Below are 18391 nucleotides of genomic sequence, written 5' to 3' on the forward strand. Positions count from 1 at the left end.
TTTTCTTTTGTTCAAATTCATTGTAGGTACCCAGAAGAGTGCCAGGCACCGAGCAGGTACTCCATAATTATTTGAAGGTACAAAGATTTTGAGATAAGAGTCAGCAAAACATGTTTGAGGCTCTAGAAAGACCAGTCCAACTGGGGGGGGGGGTCCCACGTGTTTCATATTCCCGTTGGGAAAAATAGGGCAGAACCAAACTGTGAGAACTTAAATCCTAAACAAAGGAATTTGTTTATTTTTTGGTAGGAAATCGAAGAGCTTTCTGGAGTTTTCATTTTAAGTAACAGTGTATTAATTCAGTGGCATAAAAGTAATATCCTAGTGACATCTTGTTACCTTTCCTCCATGCTTTTTTGAAGTGTTTTTAGCTTTACCTCGTAAAATTGGCTTTAATAAAGAGAGAAATGACCTTTCACATGCGTAGGGACCCCTAGGTAAAGGAGGCTTCAAGGTCAGCTGATTTCAGGTCGACAACCCTAACTCCCCTCGGGGTTGCACCCACTAGGGCCTGTCAGTCAGTTTCCTGTGGTTCTCTCAAAGCCGCGATAGAGAAGTCCTTCCCTTCAGCTTGATTGGGCCAGCTGGGGCAATTATTCAGAACCTGGCACATGTTACATATTTGTTAAATATTTGGGGATTGAGACTTCAGAGCACACTGTTGTAAGAAGACGGCTATCTGGAGACAAGCCCGCAGCTCCTGCAGAATGTGGGGGCGGCTGAAAAAGGCTGCGTGGGGCCCTTGGAAGTAGAGTTGACCCTTGAACACTGCGGGGCTTAGGGGTGCTGACCTGTCCCCCACCAGCACCACCCATTGAGGATCTGCCTGTAACTTGACTCCCCAAACTTAGCTGCTAAGAGCCTACTGTTGACCAGAAGGAAACTTACTAATAACATAAACATGGATTAACACATTTTGTAGCCCCACGATAATCTAAATTAGGGCTCAGAAAATATTAAGAAAAGCATAAGAAAAAATACATTATAGCACTACAGTATATTTGTCCAAAAATCCATGTATAAGTGGACCCATTCAGGTCAAACCCATGTTGTTCAACGGTCAATTGCATATGTAAATTTTCATGGAAAATAAGTATTTTTCGTGATGAGAAGACAGATATGCTCTACTTAGAAATACTAGAATACCTGCAAACCCTACAAGGTGAAGTGAATGGGCAGTCTTACAGGACAGAGGCACAGCGAAGTCCCTCCAGAGATCACCAGTGTCTGTCACTGTCACGGTCACTTCTGATCACTGTGTCTTTCCTTTGGACGCGCAGTATCCGGATCTTCAAGTTCAAAAATCTGGAACTTCTCTTCGCATCCTACAGCATGAGCACCGAAAAGCTTGTCCATGGAAAGATGTAGTAAAAAATATATGTTAAACTTAAGGAAATGATTGATCGATTTTAGAAAGTAGAAATTGTTCACAACGCATTCTCGGAACATAGAGTAAAAAGCCAAAACGAAACAGCGAGTAAAGAAGAACATGGAAGCAGCCACGGAACTTCAAATCAGCCATCGAAGTACAAGTTCCCTTGGTTTCTAATTACATTTGGAGTCCTTCCTGAAGTCCCATTTCATACTCCAAGTGCTGTCAAAAGTGACCACAAAAATCAGAGTACAACTATATACACAGTTTTAAAGATTTTTAAGGATGTATTTTTGACTTAGAGAATATCCTGACAATATAATTTGATTCTGAAAAAGTTTTTTCCACCAAGACATTTTCAAAATAACAGAGCAGAAGCTTCCTCCCAGCCCCCTCACGCAGTTGGTCTTTCCTGGCAAATCGTCTGGCGATTCCAGAGTAAGAGCCCGGGGCTTGCCCGTCTTCTTCTAAGAAGCCATGACGGGAAGGTCTCCGTACTTCCAGCACACACTCAGGACTGAAGTGTCGGAGCCACATTTCACACAGCTCAGCAGTAAAGCTTCCTTTCAATGAAAGGTGCTGGGGATCATGGCAAAGTAAGAAATTGCCACGGATGCAAGATTTTGCATAATTCATGAGCATCAAATTAGTAACAAAAATGTTCACCAGAGCAGACACTAATTTTTATGCAGCTTTAGGGGTTCAATTAACATTTGTTTGTTCAACAAATATATATACTACGGGATCCTTATATGCCGGGTGTGTCTCCTTGTTCTCAAGGAGCTAACAGTCTAGTGGGATTAGTGGGATGATTAGAGAAAACAAAAACTAATTGCAGAGAGAGAATGTCTGTGACTGTTAAAGAGAAATGTAAGAGAAGAAAAAGAAGAGAGAATCTTCAATCTCAACATCATTTTAATGATTTTTAAAAGCCTTGGGAAGAACAGCTAATCGGGGGGAAAATATCCCTTGGGGGCTCACGTAGTCAGCAGAGCTGGGGTATGCAGAAAGAGATCCTGGGAGGGTATCTTATGGACACGCAAATTTGATTCGAGAAGCGCCAAGGAAAGCTGAGGGAAAAGGCAAAGGGTGCATGAGTCTATCGATGCCTGGACGTTCCGATTCGTCCCTTCAGCCAGCGTTCAGATCTCGGGGTGGCTGTGGACACTGGGAGGTTCCGAAGTGCCACAGGCTCAAGCGCCAGTCAGTCCTGGGCGGAAACCTTGTACAACTGCTTTTCATTATGTGTTTCTTCATCCGCTGGGACGTGTGAGCATGCCCACTGCATTTCTTAGAAAACAGTTAAGAACATGTACGTCTCCACGACTTTAGGATCTGCTCATAGACTTGTTGGAACAACTAAATCGCATAGTCCCATCTCTGGGGGCAGTTGGGGAGAGGCTAGGGGTTGGGAATTGAGCCGAGGAAACTCTGCTATGATGTAACTTCAGCATGGAAGGCAAAGTTAAGTGCTCTTCCTCAGGGACATTCCAGGGAATGGGACGCAGTACTCCAGTCACTTGGGAACAATATAATGATGCCCCCAGACAGGGACTATTTATTGAACGTCTCTTCTCCAATAGTCCCAAGCTTGGAAACTTCTAAAACACTCTGGGTAAAGTCACTTATTTTAGCTAGCGTGGAAATCTAGTTTCCTTTAGGTTCTGGAGCATTGGAGGGAGACGTGTGTGTGTGTGTGTGTGTACACACGCGTGTGTGGCGAGCTTGCTGGGGCAGATACCGGATTCAGCGATAGTTTGGAGGCTGCTGGTCGATTTGGCACTAGATGTGGTGGTATGTGTCGAAATGGTGGAAGCAACAAATTGGAGAAAGATTAGCGAAGAGAAAGCAACAGGCCTACAGGTTAGTTAACAAGGATATTGAAAGAGGAAGGAGCATCCCAGCCCTGTTTGAACGTGTGGGACAGACATGTTTTCGTCAGTGTCGAGATAAATTAGACTGTGCTTTGGCAGAACACAGAATCCACGAGGTTTGGGGCATGTTAAGTATACACTAACGGTGGTAGGCAGACAGGATTTGATTGATCAGGAAGACACAGAATAGCGGTAGGATTAATTAAAGGCTGCTTCCCAGCAAGGGCTCCAGAGAGGCCCAGCCCAGCCGCCGTCCGAAAGGGCCACATCAATATACTTTGGGTCCGAACCAGTGACCTAGAATGGAGTCCTGGCCAGTTTGTTTCTTGGAACCTGTTGGTCACGGGGGCATGCTGTTGTCATGTGGCCAGCCGCAGGGGAGAGCCTCTCAGAGGGCCGCACCTAGGCATGCCGTCCGTTCGTCCGTCCATCCATCCATCCATCCATCGGTCTCGCTTTATGGGAAACACTGCTGACAGTCTAGTACAGGAGGGCCCCCGATGCCCAGGACCCATGAGACAAAGCTGCCCTGTGGTGTCCTTTGTGACTTGGCCCCAGGTGCTGTGCATGGTCGTGTCTTACTCAAGCAGGTAAGAAATGCTGCAGTTAACCCCAGCAGCACAGGTGTTCTCGGGCACTGTGAGAGTCGTGTGGTTGGGTCATGTACAATATCATTTGCAGGTGCTACTGTTCCAGAACGTCTCACAAGGTGATCTTGGAAGTGGCCTGTGGTATTTCGTTTCCCTCCAAACTTTGTTGTGCATCTAACCCTTGTGTTTAACCATTCGTTGATAGATGTGTAAAGCCAAGTTCTTTGATTTTGTGAGAGAAAACATAGCAAAGCAGCTTCTAGTTTATTGAACGTGAATAACATAATCTGTATTTCAGAACCTACTCAAAGTTTCTAATTGTGTTTTTCCCTTCCTTTTCCTTCCACCAGATGAGTCGGCTCCTAAGGAAGTCAGCAGGGTAAGTGATGAGAATGTAATTTCTGTCACCGCAGTGTAGGAAATAAATAACGTTCCTGTGTTTTCTCAGTGCTCTCACCTGTTAAAGTATTGGAAAAATAATGGCAAAGCCTGAGTGTCTGCCCTAGAGCATCACTCATTAATAGGGGGGAAAGTCGGTAGGGAGAGCCGTTGCAGATTGGGGGCCCCACAGTGAGTGCAGCTCGCAGCTGCGTTTGTGTGCACTGCACCTGCTTATGGGGTTTTCCGAACGAGCTGCCAACGTTAGAAATGGAGAGCCTGCGTGTCAAGACTGGGTTTCTAGCTTCTCTTACACCGACACAAGCCTTCCCCACGTGGCGGCAGGCGGCAGAAGCCTCTGCCTCGTGCTCCCCCAGCAAGCGGCTTTACCCTGCCTTTGAGTTCATGCACCTTGTTTGTGGGCGAACAAAAGGTGACCACTTACGTATTCGAGACGGGGCATTCCTCGGTACTTTTAGAAATAGTAAACACACTGTTTTCCCGTCCAAGAGAAATTACGTAGGGTTAACTTGAAGAGACTTACCAGACTTGAAAACTTATGGGTCTTGAGTACTGAAAGCATTTAGCAAACTATGCATAGTCATGCAAAGTTATAATTAATTACAGATGACAAATCTTCTAATCATATATTTTATATACAATAAAGATCTTAAATGTGGAATATTGAAAATAATCAGTTTGCAGGCAGAGTCCCGAGAGCTGGGGGTGTTGAGATCAGCCGTCTGCCATCTCAAAGCTCTGCAGTACCCCCGTGCACTTTATAGATCAAGGTGGTGGGCAGAAATCTACAGTTTCCTCACCAACAGTCCCTGTTGTTTTGTAACCCAAACTACAAGAGTTGCCTAACCTCAGTTTAACCTGGACAGTCCTGAAGAAACTTTAGATTTTGCTGTTGTTTTTGAAGGAGATGGGGAAAGAAATGCCCAAAGAGGTAGTTTTAAGCAATCTGTGGTTTGCTGACATTCTGTCCTGTTGACGACGAAGCGTGGAACTGTACTTCTGAGGCCGGCCTTCTGTCAGTGCCTTAGTTCAGTTCACCTGTCGGCCAGAACCCACTTTCTTCGCCTCCAGAGTCTCCAAATACAAAGATTTTGTGCCAGTGTTATAACTGATTTTATGACTGCATCGCACTCCTTTAAATATAAACTAGGTTATATTTGGGTAGAACAGTTGTACAGGCGAGGAGTGGACTTTTTTATTTTACTGAATGCATTTCTGTAGATTTTAGTTACACAGAATATCGCTGCAAGACAGGTCGGATTCGGATGACATTGTCACGTCATTCTTAGTACGCCAGCGCCTTCTTTCTGGCTAAAGAGAGGGGACGTGTGCTCAGACGGCACCACGGACTATTTTTAAGTCCGTTAGAAATGATGACAAAACTATACAGAGATCATTCTTTGCTGTTATTTTATAAGGTTCTCTTATTTTGTGCCTCATGTTGAGAAAGTCTATCTCCAGTTGAGAATTACTAATTTATGAGCTGAGAGTAGAATAGAATAGACACATGATAGATAATACTAGAATAGATACTAGGGTAGTATCAGTTGCCAAGATCTTTAAAATGGTTTATTCTCAATATAACCCATATCATCAGGGTTCATGACGGATGTTCAGAACTTGCTTTCTATGACAGTACACTGTTGTTTTAAATTAAAATTAAGGTTTAGAAATGCGGGTGCCTGGGGGGCTCAGTGGGTTAAGCCTCTGCCTTCAGCTCAGGTCATGATCTCAGGGTCCTGGGATCAAGCCCTGCATTGGGCTCCCTGCTCAGCGGGGAGCCTGCTTCCCCCCTCTCTCTGTCTGCCTGACGCTCCCCTTGCTCATGATCTCTCTCTCTCTCTCTCTCTCTCAAATAAATAAATAAAATCTTTACATATATTTAAAAAAAAGTTTCAGAAATGCATAGTGCAGCCTTTTGGAGGGAGGGTTTGTTTGGGAACATCCATTGTCAAAAGTCGGGCTCCTTATGAGGGCGGCTGTTGCACCCACAGACCATTCTAAGTTTTGTGAGACACTTTCCCATTTAGAGCCAAACCACCTCTCCTTAACTGTCATCTGTTAGTATGGGGTTTTCCTTTTTTTTTTTTTAATTAATACTTTTCTTGATTTTTGTAGCAACTCAAAAAAACAAAAGAAACAAAAACAAAAACACAATACAAGAACAAAACTATCCCCCATACTCCACATGAGAGCTCTCTGAATAGAGGGGTTACGTTCTTTCTTCCCAGTGAAGCGCACCTACTTTTAAAAGATTTTCCCCAAAACACCTCCCTCGCATTGACTTAGACATTCTCTGGAGCAGGTGTCTGTATCAGTACATTTTTAGCAGGTAGCAGCTGTGTCATGACATCGCGGACCCATGGTGGCCTGACCCGGACGACCTGGGGGAGGACGGGTAACTGCTTGGAAACAGTGTATCTCTAATACAGTTTGAAGGGAGAATTCACTTTTTCAAGAAATTATACAACATTTCTGGTTACTAATCCTTTAGAAAGCAAGATTTTTTTTTTTTTTTTTTTAGCGTGAAGTCAAGTCCGGCAAGTGGGTACCCGTCCCCTCTCTTCCTCTCCCCTGTCCCTTCCTCTGTGTCTGTCTTCCTCCTCACCCGAGGTTTGTGTGCCGAACCTCGTCCTATGTGCCGGGGATATAGTGTGAGCCAAACAGATTCTGGTTCCCCCAGTGTGTGTGGAGGAGGGCATGGTGGAGACAGTTTAAAAAATGTTTGATTTATGCATATCAGGTAATGCTAAGTTCTGATGAATACATAGAAAAATCCAGCTGGGTAAGCTAGAGGGTGGTGGGGGGTCCGGAGTGCACTTACTGGCTTCTTGTACACTAGGGCGGCCGGAGGGGCTTTATTTGATACGCTGACATTTGAGCAGGGACCGAAGGGAATTAAAAAACCATCCGGAAGGAGGAGACGGCTGCTGCAAAGGCCCTGAGGTAGACGAGCGTGGCTAGAGCAGACTGAGTAACGGTGGGCGGTGAGCCATGGGGTTGGAGTGGAGGGGGGTCTGCGCCGACGCCGACGGCCTGTGCTAGTCCAGGGTGTGCGGCCGGGAGGGGACGACACCGGAGTGAGGACTGTGATGGCGAAGTGATCAGAGTCAGGTGTGCTGAGAAGGAAGGGCTCGCGTTGTCTGTGGTGGGGAGGGGGCAGGGATCAGTAGTGACTCGCAGCTTGATCGGTCTGAGCACCCGGCCCAAGGAAGTTTCTCCTTACGACCGTGGGGGCGACAGCAGGGTGCATGAGGGGGCGGGGGGCTGGGAGCTCCGTCAGTTGGTCTTGGACAAGCGAGGTTGGCGTTCTCGGACATCAGACTGGAGGTGTTTGGGAAGCAGGTGCCTGCGCTGTCCAGCCCAGAGGAGAGGCCACAGCGAGGGCTGTGCGCGGGTTTGGGTCCGTCCGTGCAGCCGGGCCGTGGGCCGGACAGCACCACCTCGGGGGTTTGTGAGGGGAACCGTCTGAGCACTGCACTTTGGACGCGCCAGTTGCCCCGTGGAGAAGACCCGGAAAGTTCTCAAAGGAGATTCAGAAGGAAAAGTCGGTAACTCAGTAACGTGAGGAAAACCAAGAACACTCCTTTGTCAACAGATTTTTAAGAACACATTTGACCGTAGGACTGTGTGCTCATGTAAGCTCTGTTGACCTGGTCTCGGACCATCCTAACTCTCCGAGGAAAGCCTCCGTCTTACCCTCTTTACCTGACATTCTGTTGCATTTCTGAAGCTGCATATTCGAGTGATTTTTCCAGTTCTTTCCCTATGTCCCTTGTCAGTGTACTCAATAAATAAGGCGGCGCTGCCCCCGAGAATGTCACCGATACTAGTGACGGGAAGTGCTGTGTCAGATGCCTCGTTAAAAGCGCCACATCCGGGGGCGCCTGGGGGCTCGCGGGCCCAGCGTCCGGCTCTTGGTCTCGGCTCGGGTCTTGATCTCAGCATCGGCGAGTTAAGCCCCGCGGGGAGCTCCACGCGGGGCCTGGAATCTGCTCCGAGCGACACCCGACGAAACAAAGCAGCGTGGCCGGGCAGTGTGCTGCAGTTTTCCGATCGCACGCCACAGGAGAAATTTACCTGTGCCATTTGTCTGTTGTTGACTGAAACAAATTGTTATATTGGAATCAAGATCTTTTTGCAAAGTTTTTTCATTTTAACCTGTCCAGGTAAACAGTACGGCTACATCCAGTCTATTTAGTGATTTCCTAAGGTTGGAAAAATGCTTCATTTTGTTAGTGAATCCTGGTTTCCTTGAATTCCTAAATACAGGGTCCTACCGCATAAACAGAGGGAACCGGCATCCACTGCTCACCAGGTGCATTTCAGATCCCATGTCATTAATTTCCCCAGAGCATTTGTTACTGACTTAATGCAGCAGTGCCATTTCTGGGGACAGGGAATTGTAAGTAAGCCCCTGCTGACTGTTTTCGGTTTGGTTTCACTGGTATTGTGTCTCCTTGAAATCAGTGGCACGTGGCTGCCACAATTGCCTGGCTTCTCTGTTTTTATCTTCTTTAGTTCTTTAACAAAGTGAGAGGGGGAAGATTATAGACTGATAACTTTTTTTTTTAAGATTTTACTTTTAAGTTATCTCACCACCAACATGGGGCTTGAACCCACAACCCCACGATCAAGAGCCACACACTCCACTGACTGAGCCGGCCAGGTGTGCCTAGAATGACAACTTTTAAATGATTGGTTTTCCTGGGATAGTTCTTTTTTTGTTTTTGTTTGTTTGGGGTTTTTTTGTTTGTTTGTTTTGTTTTTTTTTTTGTTTGTTTGTTTGCATTGGGGCATGGAGAGGCAGAGGGAGAGGGAAAGAGAGAATCAAAAGCACGCTCCATGCGCATCGTGGAGCCTGACACAGGGCTCAATCCCAGAACCCCGAGATCATGACTGAGCAGAAATCCAGAGTCAGGCGCTTAACTGACTGAACTGCCCAGGCACCCTCTTTTGCTCATATAATCTATCTGTTCCTGCATTTATTGAGAAATTTCTGCATTATCTACCTAATACCATGATCACACATTCCACAGACTAATGGTCTATTATATGATAATCAGCTTTAGTGTAGGAAGCAGTATGATCAGGAGGGCAGGGAGGTTTCAGTTAGGGCAAAAAGCTGCACAGTTGTTCCCCTGAGGGCAGTTGAGAAGAGAGGGTTTGCTGATGACAGACCGTGTGTCCCAGGGCTCAGCGGAGGGACTTTGTCAGCAGGTGGGGAGGACAGGAGGGAAGGTGAGTCCGGTCGGTGGGTATGTGGAGTAGCCGGGGACGGGGGTCCAAGTGATGGGGGCCCATTTTCAGGACTGGAGCTTCCTAGGGTGTGAGGGAAGCACTAAAAACCAGCCTGCAAACATTTGCAAACTTCCCCCTCTCTCCTACTCCCCCTGCTTTTATTTTTTGTGGTTCTTTAGTTGTACATTTCACTGTCGGAGATTTAGTTAAGCTTTTTCTTTTTAGAATCTAGTTTTGTTTGACCGAAGTCATACTGCTGTGTAAGACTCAAAAGTTTAGGGTTGAGATGTAGGTCTGAACACTGACAAACAGGAGCATTGGCGTTAGGACCTCTCAGTAAACAGGATTTTGAGTAAGATCATTTTACTTCTAAATGTATTTACTCTGAATTCAAATTGTGAGAGGAGCTCTCAGCTTCACATAGAAGGGAACGAGTTTATATAAAATTGAGCATTTGCTTTTGGGACTATTTTGGTAATTTCACACAAAGAGTCTTCTCCCTGCTGTTCAGATCCTTTGTATTTATTTTCCTTTCTTCTTTGCAACTTAAAATTATTTTTGCTTGACATTTTACATACAGTGTCCAACCCTGAGGGGTTGGATGGTAGGATTTCCTTAATCTACTGCTCTCATGATGCCTAATAAAGTCTAGGCACATCTTCTCTCAAAAAGCAGGTGAAGAAGAAGATTGGCATAATCAGCCCCATTATGGGACCGGAAGTCAAACTTGGCCAGCGCCTGACTTGACGAGTCTGTCACCCAGTGAGAATTCAGGGTTTCCAGAATTTCTGTCGGAATCTTTTGGAGAAGGAGCATGGCATTATGCCTTGATGTGAAATGAATGAATGATCTGGAAATTAGCAGGAGTGTCTGAGCCCTGTGAAAGTCACTGAAGCACTGACCGGGTAATTCCGGTGCAGGTGTCTGACAGATAATTCCGGTGCAGGTGTCCCATTCTTCCGGGAGTGGAGGTTTGTAGAGCAGGTTGCAGCAGCATCACAGAAAACACTGCCAGGATGTAGCTCTGAATGTCTCCCATTTCTGTTTGGATATTTGTGTTATTTGTTTCTGTTAAGTATGAGTTGCTTTTGCCAACTGGGTGTACAGTTTGCCTTTGCTTGGCTTGGTAATCTCAGGTGATGCAACCTCTTTCATGTGTCGGGGTTCACGGGTTTTCCTTCCCTCTGAATCGTCAACCCTAACCTTGTCTCCTTTTTTTTTAAGATTTATTAATTGTGGGAGGGGCATGGCAGAGGGAGAGAGAAAGAAAAAATCTCCAGCAGACTCCGAGCTGGCCAGAGCCCAAATGTGGGGCTCGATCTCAATGACCCTGAGATCATGACCTAAGCGGAAACTGTGAGTCGGACACGCTACTGGCTGAGTTCCCCAGCACCCCTCCATCATTCTTAAATTAGAGCCAACTGTATGTTTCGGAGAAGACTGAGGCTGTTTGCAATGAGCCCTTTTTCTCTGCTAGTTCATATGTCAGAACGTCTCCCCAGTATTTGCGGTCGATGTCACGCTCTCACGTCTTCCTGCAGGTCTCCTGTGCTCCTGCCCGCGTCCACTTGACCCAGAGCTGCTTCTACTCACGTAGAATTATTTACACTGGGCATTTTCTTTTTTTTTTTTTTTTTTTAATATTTTATTTATTTATTTGACAGTGAGAGATCATAAGTAGGCAGAGAGGCGGGCAGAGAGAGAGGAAGGGAAGCAGGCTACCTGCTGAGCAGAGAGCCCGATGTGGGGCTTGATCCCAGGACCCTGAGATCATGACCTGAACCGAAGGCAGCGGCTTAACCCACTGAGCCACCCAGGCGCCCCTACACTGGGCATTTTCTAACGAAATCAGAACAGGGTTTCTGAGACAATCGTAAGATCGCCTTAATGTAGCCGGTGATCACCGTCAGATACTTCCTTCCGGTCTTTCATATGCTTGTCTTTGTGCAGTACTAGTTACAGTGCACATCCACGTTTGGTTCTGGGGTTTTTTAGTTTGCATTATGCCATAAGTGATTCGTGTTGTTTTGCCATCCAATATTATTTCCAGTGACTAAAATGTCTCATTGAATTTCTTCTCTGTGGTAGTATTTTCCTTTCTCTTGGTTGGATTGTTGGATCTTTAAGATTGCTTTGTTTTTCATAGACCGATTATGGAAGTGGCAGTCTTATTCTTGTGAAATAATTCCTAAAGAAAATGCTAGGATCTGAGGTTAATAGCTCAAAGGACATAAATATTTTACGGCATTTAATACACATTTATCAACTTACTGTTGTGGTTTATACTTTCATTTTAACCAGATTAAATTAGCAGTCATACATCTTGTATATAAACAGCAAGGACATTGTTTTAATATTTTTATTTAAAGCAAATAAGCAGCACGCCTGGGTGGCTCAGTCTGTTAAGTGCCTGACTTTTGCTCAGATCATGATCTCAGGGTCCTGGGGTTGGGGAGCAAACTATACCCCCATCCCCAGGGGGCTCCCTGCTCAGGGGGGAGTCTGCTTCTCCTGCTCCTCCACCGTTAGTGCACACACACTCACTCTCTCACACAAATAAATAAAAATCTTTACTTATTTATTTTTTAAATTGTATTTATTTATTGGACAGAGAGAGAGCACTAGCCGCAGGCAGTGGTGGAGGGAGAGGGAGAAGCAGCCTCCTTGATGGCCAGGGAGCCCGACCCTTGACGGGATCACGACCTGAGCAGAAGGTAGATGCTCAGCCAACTGAGCCGCCCAGCCTCCCTACTTAAAATCTATTAAAAAAAAGAAAGCAAATAAGAATCTTTCCATACTTACATAGGTGTATTTCTTTTTGTGTGAATTGCATCTCTGCACCTGTTGATATAATACATTTAAAAGAGCTTGTCTGATACAGTGTAAATAGCACTTAGATTTGAATTCCTACTTTGCCACTTTTCATCTGGGTGACCTTTTAATAAAATAACTTTTCAAAGCCTCAAATGTACAATGGGGATAAAATCAACCAAATTTATAGGATGCAGCTAAAACAGGGTGAAAATTTATATTCTTATATTCATTAGTTAGAACACCAAAAACAATTTTTTAAAAAGTGGAGGGATTAATAAGAGAAGAAATCAACGATCCACACTTTAAAATATAGATGTGATTATTAATGCAAGAGGTATTTTATTAAATGGATCAGTAAAATAGACTATCTTTGGCAATCTGTTCAAGAAGTAAAATACAAACGTTAAGGAATGAGAAGGGGAATATAACTATAAACACGGAAATTATGAATAATTTAATAGGGAATACTGTATACTAATACATTTGAAAATTTGGATTTAGTGGCCAATTTTGAGGAGATTCTAAATGATCAAACCTGAAGAAGAGTTGAGACATTTAAACATACTATTAACCAAGGAAAATCTGAAAAATTCATGAAGACCACCTAAAATGTCATGATGTCTAAACGCTTTACTAGATAATTCCACCAAACATTAAAGAGGTGATAACTGGTACATACTATAAAGTATGCGTTTCACAAGTTAGGGAACGAACTTATTCTAGGAGGGAAGTTTATTCCTGTCACAAAAGTTAGAGCGTTGTACAAAACAGAAAAACTTGCCAGCCATTTTTAGCAGCGCAAACCTAAGTGTGGAAATCCTCAGTAAGTAAATTCAGCAGCACTTTAATAATTGTTCATTGCCAGGCGCGGGCAAGTAGATTAGTGCAGTACTTCTGTAAGAGATGAAGATGATTTGGACCAGAATTGCGGGTCGTGGAGGTGGGGAGCCTTGCGTGGGTTGATGGATGCAGTTCTAGATACATTTGGAAGGTAGAGCTACCAAGAGCTGCCGATGAATCCAGATGTGTGGGATAACACAAGAAAGGAGAAATGACGGCACTTGGGTCTTGCCTGCGCAAATGAGAAGACAGGCTGCCATGACACGGATGGGAGCGCTTGCTCAGGTCCGGGTGTGCTGGTGGAGATCACCTAATCACCTCTGAACACTGATGTCGAGGAGGTGGTGGTTGGGCATAGGAGTCTGGAGTTTAGGTGAATGAAGTGAACGGAAGATACAAATTTGCGATTCCTTAGTAATTTGGGTGACTTAGGAACCAGCCGTATATAATGGGATGTAGCGATGCAAGGCAGGAGAGATCTCCGAGGAGGTGAGTGTGGTTTGAATAGAGAAGACAACGTGAACAGCAGCCCAGGGCCGGACGTTGAGGAGTCTGAGATGGGAGGAGCCCTCACAAAGACTGGAGAGAAGTGCTCGGGAGGCAGGGGCGAAGCTGGGGCCACGGGAGCAGCAGTGCCGGAGACATGTGTCAGGTAGAGGACAGCCGTCAGCTGCATCCGTGCTGCCCGCATTTCAGGGGAGCGGAGGGTTACCTTGTGGGTTTGGCAGAGCAGAGGTCGTCGGGGATCTCAGTCCGAGCTGTCCCTTGCAGCGAGCGAGAGAAAAGAGCAATTGAAGGCAGCAAATACAGACAGTTGCTTTATGGAGTTTTGCCTTGAGAGGGAGGTGGGGCAGCGAGGTAGGAAGGGCGCTGAGATTCTTCTTACTGAGCTGTGAGTCGACATGGGACAATTGACTGTCCGTCGTCCGACCCAGTGCACAGCGACTCGATATCTGGAATGCCGCTGTGACCCCCCCGTGAGCCCAGGGAACATCGTCCCCACATAGTCACTTCTCTGTCTCGGGATGAGGTCTTCTAAGAGCTACTCCCTGCGCACCTTTCCGACCCATAGCAGTGCGGGCAGCCCGTCCCGCCGTACAGGACGGCCCTGGGGCTCGGTGCTGGCAGGAGCGGGCCTTCTTCATCCATGTTGCCCGCCCCTCAGCTCCTGGCATGTTTGGTTTTTAAAATGCTTTTTCTTTTAAAAAAGGGGAGCAAATGGCCACGTGCACATGTATTTACGGGAGCAATCCGGGAGAGAGGAAGTGTGCGGCCACAGGGCGGGGGACAGCGCGGGGGACAGCGCGCGGGACGGTGACTTGCGCACCGCTGGAGCCTCCTACAGCCCGATCAGTCACTCAGCTCCATTTACTCGCTTTCCACTTTTTTCGTACTGTATCACGTGTGGAAGACTGGAAATTGGTTATCAGAAAAGTGGCTATAACAGCAGAACAGTGGAAGAAGTAGAAGAGGGAAAAAGCAAAAGGGTTTGGAGTAGTTACCACTTTTTTCTGAATAAGCAGAAGACGTGGCTTTCAACTTCTGGGCATGTGAAGCGTGACCCAAGGGAAGTCACTTGACTTACTCTCTAAGGGAACAGTGCCGATCCCTGTTTTTTTCAGGGCAAAGTTTGTATTATTATTATTATTATTATTGAATTTCATAAAAGTGCAAATCTGTCTATAGATCTGATTTTGTATCAGTTGTTCATTTCAAAGGCATAATATTAAAATGTGGTTCAATGTTAAGTCAGTGGGGTGATATACAGGTACTGGAGGAGGGTACACATGTTAGAATTTTCTGGAGTAATTTCTCAACCTAGATCCTCCCTCTAGTAGATAAGCTCAGGCTAAGGTGCTGTGGCCCAAGGTAGAAGTTAGAACACGTGGAGAAGCTGACAGAAAGCATGTCTTTAAAATCTTCCTCAGTATAATTTCCTTTACCCAGGCTTCGGCTAAGAGAGGAGCCTTGGACAGTTAAGGATGATACTTGTAAACAGGGGCCTAGAGGGCGCGCAGGTATAGCCTGTCCCCATGGATTAGCAGCGTATCTAGAAGACAGAGAAACCAGAGGAACAGACAGGAGACATAATGTTCCCATCAGGTAAAATGAAATTCTGGCATTTTGAATTTTGAATGTCATGGAACCCAATAAATCTTTCTTATTCCATTAGAAAATCACCCGACCTTAGTGAGGAATAAGGGGTGCTTACAAGCAAGTCCATGTTTTCCTCACTGCGCAGGCCAGAACAGCTTGAGGCGACCTGAGTATTGTGGAAGCCCAAAAGAAGTGTTCTTATGAAACACGGTATGGTTAGTTTTAGCCTAAATTTCATTTTGTAGGCTTTGCTGCTGATTATTAACAATAACCACAGAAACTTCAGAAACCTGTGTGGAGTATCAGTTCTGAGCATCTCGGCTTCCTGAAAGAATTAGTTGCAAAATACGTCTCTACATAACCCCAGTGCATTTTTCTGCTATATGGAAACATTTCATACTGACCATTTAAAGACCATGACTTTGTTTGTTTGTGCTTAAGATGAGGCCCATAATCCTAACAATAGACTAGACACATGGGGTGTCTGCTGTGAAAGGTTTTGCTGATCCAGCCTGTGAGTGAATCACTAGGGCAGTAGGCAATGGGTTGCTTCATCTAAAGAGCAGTATCGGGGTGCCTGGGGGGTCAGTGGGTTAAAGCCTCTGCCTTCGGCTCAGGTCATGACCTCAGGGTCCAGGGATCGAGCCCTGCATTGGGCTCTCTGCTCAGCAGGGAGCCTGCTCCCTCCTCTCTCTCTCTGCCTGCCTCTCTGCCTGCTTATGAACTCGCTCTGTCAAATAAATAAATAAAATTAAAAAAAAAAATAAAGAGCAGTATCAAACCATTACGGGAAAAATTTTTTAAGTGGAAGCTAAACACAGTCCTCTTTTGCAAGATTTTAAATTAAAGTACCTGTTTTGTCAGACAGTTCTTGGCGAGCACAGCTCTGTTTTAGGGGATAGATGTTGAGAAGTACTAACTACAGAAGGACTATATTAAGCCCGTACACATAGCTGGTTTTAGTCCTCGGAACTGAAGTCTGATTAAACGCACATTTCCTTATTGTATGCAAAAGAATATACTAATGGTCTAGTCATAGAGTTGTTGTACATAAGATTCAGTCCCCCCGGATTACAGTTTATTAAACTAAAAGGGCAACAAAGTTGAAAGAATGTTTTAGTTTTGTCATAGGTGTTATCATGAGCTGATACCTTCTTATTTGTTTTCCCCAACTAGTACTTAAACTCCATGAGAGTCGGAGCTTTATCTGATACCTGTAATGGTGCTTGGCACACTGCTGAGGAGATAGTTGCTTAAACGAGACTTAATTACATCCTGACATTCACAAATGGATCTAGTGGGTTAAGCACTTAGATCCGTCTTTTCTCTCCTTAACTTTATTATTCATCTGCCCTGAGAAGTGAATCCTTTTCTTCTAGCAGCCTTGAACTTACTAGAAATGCTTACTGTGTCCATCAGTGATTTGAAACTGTTTTATCTCATGGACTCCTTTTTCCTAAATTAAGTTGTTATTAAGAGAAGCCCTTTCATCTTATGGACCTTTTTCATCCTAAATTAAATTAGCTAGTATTAGTAAACATTATAGAAAGCCCTTTGAAAACTTATTATAGGGTGCCTCAGTCATTGGGTGTCTGCCTTTGGCTCAGGTCGTGATCCCAGAGTCTGGGATGGAGCCCTGCATGGGGCTCCCTGCTCTGTGGGATTCTGCATCTCCCTCTGCCTCTCCTGCTGCTTGGGTTCCCTCTCTCGCTGTTCTCTCTCTGTCAAATAAATAAAATAAAATCTTTTTAAAAACTTACTGTAATGTTCTTTAGAGATATTAAGTTTTTATTATTTCTGTTTCCTTGTGTTGAGCTCACTCACAGAAACCCGGCCGGCTTGCCTCTGCCAGGGATTCACAGGGTCAGGTCTTTCTGTCTCCCTCTCAGCCTTGTATCCTACTGTGTTGCTCTCCTGTGGCCTTCAAGCTTCTGGATCCTTTCTAGCTTTCTGCGGGATGCTTCCTCTGAGCTTTCACACGGAGCTGCTGGTGCACCTTCCTTCCTGCCCTGTGCCACACTTGGAAACAACTGCACGTGTAGCATTTCCTTGCTGCTCAGTTACGTCGCGGGACAAGTAAAGGCAACTACTCTTCCGCTCCTTTCCTTTCCTTTCCTTTCTTTTCTGTTCCCCGTAGTGCTAGGATAAACTCGGGATGAGTGTACTAGTCCCTTGGCTGATATTTAGGATTTTAAAAGTTTTTAAAATAAGCATTTGCAAAAGGGTCAGCAGCACCCTCTTTGCTGCGTACCCCCATTCTCTTTGTCTGTCTGTGAGGGTCCCGGTCTTCCGTAACTCTTCCTTGTGATCGCTCATTCTTAGAGTAGTGAGAACTTTTCCACCAGTGATGTTTCTGTAACATAAATGACTTCTATTTATAATTTATTTTAATCTAAAATATCTAAATCAGAGGCTCCTGGGTGCCTTAGTGGGTTAAAACCTCTGCCTTCGGCTCCAGTCATGGTCTCAGGGTCCTGGGATGGAGCCCCGCATCGGTCTCTCTCCTCAGCGGGGAGCCTGCTTCCCCCTCTCTCTGCCTGTCTCTCTGCCTGCTTGTGATCTCTATCTGTCCAATAAATAAATAAAATCTTAAAAAAAATAAAATATCTAAATCATTTTGGCAATGGTGTCCTTAATATGTAGCATTGTAAAAAGTTAGGCACTCATACATTCACTTTTTGACCCAAGAATTTTACTCTTAATTATTTGCCTAAGAAAATTGAAAACCTGTATTCACAGAAAGGTGTTCATAGTAGCTTTATTCTTAACAGCCCCGAGCTGGAAAACATGAACATCCCAAGTGATCAACAGTGGTAGAAGAGAAAAACATCGTTTGTCGTTAGTCGTGCAACAGAACGCAACCAGCAGCAGGCAGGAGCGGAGCACTGGAGCGCACAGCGACGTGCGTGGGCCTCAGTGGTGCCGTGTCAGACACATAAAGCAGGGCTCAAAAGAGTCTATCGTGTGTGAGTCCATTCCGATAAAATCTGAAACATGAAAACAAGGCTGAAGTGTGGTGCGAGCAAGTCAGAGGCAGTGGTTGCCTTGGGGGCAGGGATTGATGGAGAAGGATCACGGGAGAGATTTCATAAAGAGATTAAGTGTTCTGTGTCCTTTATTATTTGTATTACTGAGATGTTTCTTATTAAAATTATTTCTTTTAA

The 18391-nt window shown here is 45.1% G+C and overlaps 1 protein-coding gene across 2 annotated transcripts in view; it reads left to right on the plus strand.

Moving 5' to 3' along the window:
• Nucleotides 1-18391, plus strand: part of PDE10A (phosphodiesterase 10A) — a 231585-nt gene that overhangs the window by 116543 nt on the left and 96651 nt on the right. For both annotated transcript variants that reach the window (XM_004769572.3, XM_045080063.1), the window contains exon 3: nucleotides 4187-4215. In XM_004769572.3, the coding sequence (XP_004769629.2) occupies nucleotides 4187-4215 (29 nt within the window). The remainder of the gene's footprint in view (nucleotides 1-4186; nucleotides 4216-18391) is intronic.

Source organism: Mustela putorius, unplaced genomic scaffold (genome assembly GCF_011764305.1).
Source record: "Mustela putorius furo isolate JIRA1106 unplaced genomic scaffold, ASM1176430v1.1 tig00000450_pilon_pilon_pilon, whole genome shotgun sequence".
Taxonomy (NCBI): Eukaryota; Metazoa; Chordata; class Mammalia; order Carnivora; family Mustelidae; genus Mustela; species Mustela putorius.